The sequence below is a fragment of the Loa loa genome (genome assembly GCF_000183805.2).
Source record: "Loa loa unplaced genomic scaffold supercont3.297, whole genome shotgun sequence".
NCBI lineage: Eukaryota > Metazoa > Nematoda > Chromadorea > Rhabditida > Onchocercidae > Loa > Loa loa.
The window spans coordinates 14,616-17,356 of NW_018108477.1; the positions used below are offsets into that span (position 1 = coordinate 14,616).

The 2,741-nt window shown below is 22.5% G+C and overlaps 1 protein-coding gene across 1 annotated transcript; it reads left to right on the top strand.

Moving 5' to 3' along the window:
- Positions 1-1,405: 1,405 nt before the first annotated feature.
- Positions 1,406-2,255, top strand: LOAG_14347 (hypothetical protein; the record flags this gene model as incomplete). The annotated part of the gene is made up of 2 exons (XM_003149844.1): positions 1,406-1,529; positions 2,020-2,255. The coding sequence occupies 2 exons, from the start codon at positions 1,406-1,408 to the stop codon at positions 2,253-2,255; spliced, it is 360 nt and encodes a 119-aa protein (XP_003149892.1).
- Positions 2,256-2,741: the final 486 nt, after the last annotated feature.

Below are 2,741 nucleotides of genomic sequence, written 5' to 3' on the forward strand. Positions count from 1 at the left end.
CAAAATATAGCATAATTTAAGGGAAAAGATAAAATAAAATTGAAAATTTTATTTTATATTTTTTATCTTTTCCCCCTTTTTGTATGCAATATTCATTTAAATTCATTAAAAAGTAGTTATCAGTATTTGGATTTTATAGTGAATCATTATCAACGTGACGTCATTTAAATTCATTAAAAAGTAATTATCAGTATTTGGATTTTATAGTGAATCATTATTAACGTTATCAACGTGACGTCACATTGTTTCGTAATCTTCTCTTATTGCTAATATTGTTAATATTATCAATCTTGTTATTACTTGACAAATTATGATAAGAAATTGAAAATATTCGATCAAAATATAGCATAATTTTAAAATAAACTTATAAATTTATAAATCAAAAAGAATTATCGGAAGGATGAGAAATTTCCGTTAACTAGTAAATTTGATTGGTAAGTTATGAAACATTTTCTTTGGGAAACATTTCGGAAGTTTAGTCTTAGATATGATAGAAATGATGCCAATATTTCAATTTCATATTTGATCATTATTGTTGTCAATGTCATTTTGTTTATTAGTTTTCTTGTATTATTATTACTATTAATATTATCAAAATAAGTTAGCTATCTAATGTATTAAATTAATTGTTTAATTAATTAAGCAAATTTATTAAATTATCAGATAAGGGGGAGAGATTTCTAATCAATACCGATCTGTTGAATAATTTTGAAAGTAAAATTATACATAATATGACATTTCTTGCACGCTTGGAGTAAGCCGAGTAAAATAGTTCCTGATATAATGTGAATGATATGATATGATAGAAAGAAAGCATGAAAGAATAGGGAAGAGGAGAGATAAACTAACTGCAATATACCTGTTAAATTAAATTTGCAATTATTAAATTCCATTGCAAAAGAATCTATGAGTATTTTGATCTCTCGTATTCAAATCCTTCCTAAATTTCACTTTTCTGTCCTCAAAAGTTCATTTCCAATAAATGAAATTATTAAAATTTAATAATGAAAGTGTTAAAATTTCTCTTAATCTAATTTAATTTAATTTAGTATTGCTATTAAAATTTAGCTTTAAAATTTAGTTTGCAAAAGTACAACTAATTTATGGGTAGCTATATCATTCATATAAATATTTCGTTAAATTGAAATTCACTTTATCCCTTTTCTTTTTTTATTTTTCCTTCACTAATATCTAACTTTATCTATTTCAATAATTTTATTAATTTAAATAAAATTAATAAATGAATAAGCGATAGAAATTCATTGGGAATTTCATTCTTTGATTTCCTTCATTTTTGTTTTTTGTTTTTTTTTTTTTTTTTTTTTAAATTTACTATTTGAGCGCTATAAAATTTTGTTGTTAACTTACTTTTTTAATAAACTTCATTTCAGGTATTTCTTGCAGAATGTTTAAACAACACGCACAATATGTGCAATCATCGGAAATTATATTTGATAAATTTATTAATTTTTTGAGTTCTTCCATATGGAATATTCCAATTGCAACATTTTTGGAGCAATATTCAATAGGTATCGATGAGATGTTTTTGCTGTAATTAAAATTTTGAGTTAATTAACTGTCTTTGAAATGATATGCAAAATAAACTGTGACAAACAAATGTTCATTTTTAATCAGTTTGCTTCAAAAATTACAATAATTTGTAAAATTAATAAGTTATTAATTTTAATACGGACATGAAAATTTGTTTTGATGATTCATTTTAAATAATTATTTAATTAATTTTTTTTGATCGTTCATTAAATACGAATTGAATTAATGAAAAAAAAAAATTGTGACCAAAATAGGTGGAACTTTTGATAATGACAAATTTGTTTTTGAAAAAAATAAATAGGAATAATTTTACTAAATTAAACAAAATTTTAAAAGGATTATTGGTAAAATTAAAAAAAAAATCATATCGGTTGGAATTTGTTTTTATTTTTTGATTTAGCTTTATTTTTAATTCCGAAGAAAAAAAATTAGCTTAACAAATGAAATTACTGTATGATAGTTTTACAGTGTTTGATGATAAACAAAATGATTTATTACTTTATCAAAAAATTCATGATGAATTCAAATCAATGGTTGATACATTAATGGATGGTTTTTGTGGTGATTTACAAATCAAAGCAAGAGAACTTGTCACCGCTCTCAAACAACATGACAATAGTAATAAATTGTCAACAAAGAACAGAGTAGCTTTGTTTTTTTCCTCCATAAATAATTTAGTTTATTTAATAAATTTAAAACTTTAAGCTTATTAAATAAATTATATCGTTTCTGAAAATAAGCTTACGTTAATTTGGGGACTAAAATAATGAATTGATGGCAATGAATTTTCCAAATTTAAAATATTAAATTAACTAATTTCATGGGATACATAGTAAGTTCTAAGAAAATTTATACTACATAAAATTAGTTATCTGACTAATTACTAATTACAGTTTGATGCTTATTAATAATCTAATTACAGCTTGATGCTTATTAATAATCGAATAAAAAATTGGATGAAAAAGAATATCATCATTCATCACCATCATTATTATTTCCTCTTTCCCCTATCATTTCCAAAAAATTCATCCCCAATTTTCTTCAAAAAATCAATAATTTAATTTAGTATATTTTTTAATTGTATAATTTTTTTTTTTGAAAATACAATTTAAGAATTTATTGGGACCAGTTATTGCGGCACAAAATTTCGATATTTTTGTACCAATGATGATACGTGAGAATATCGAATT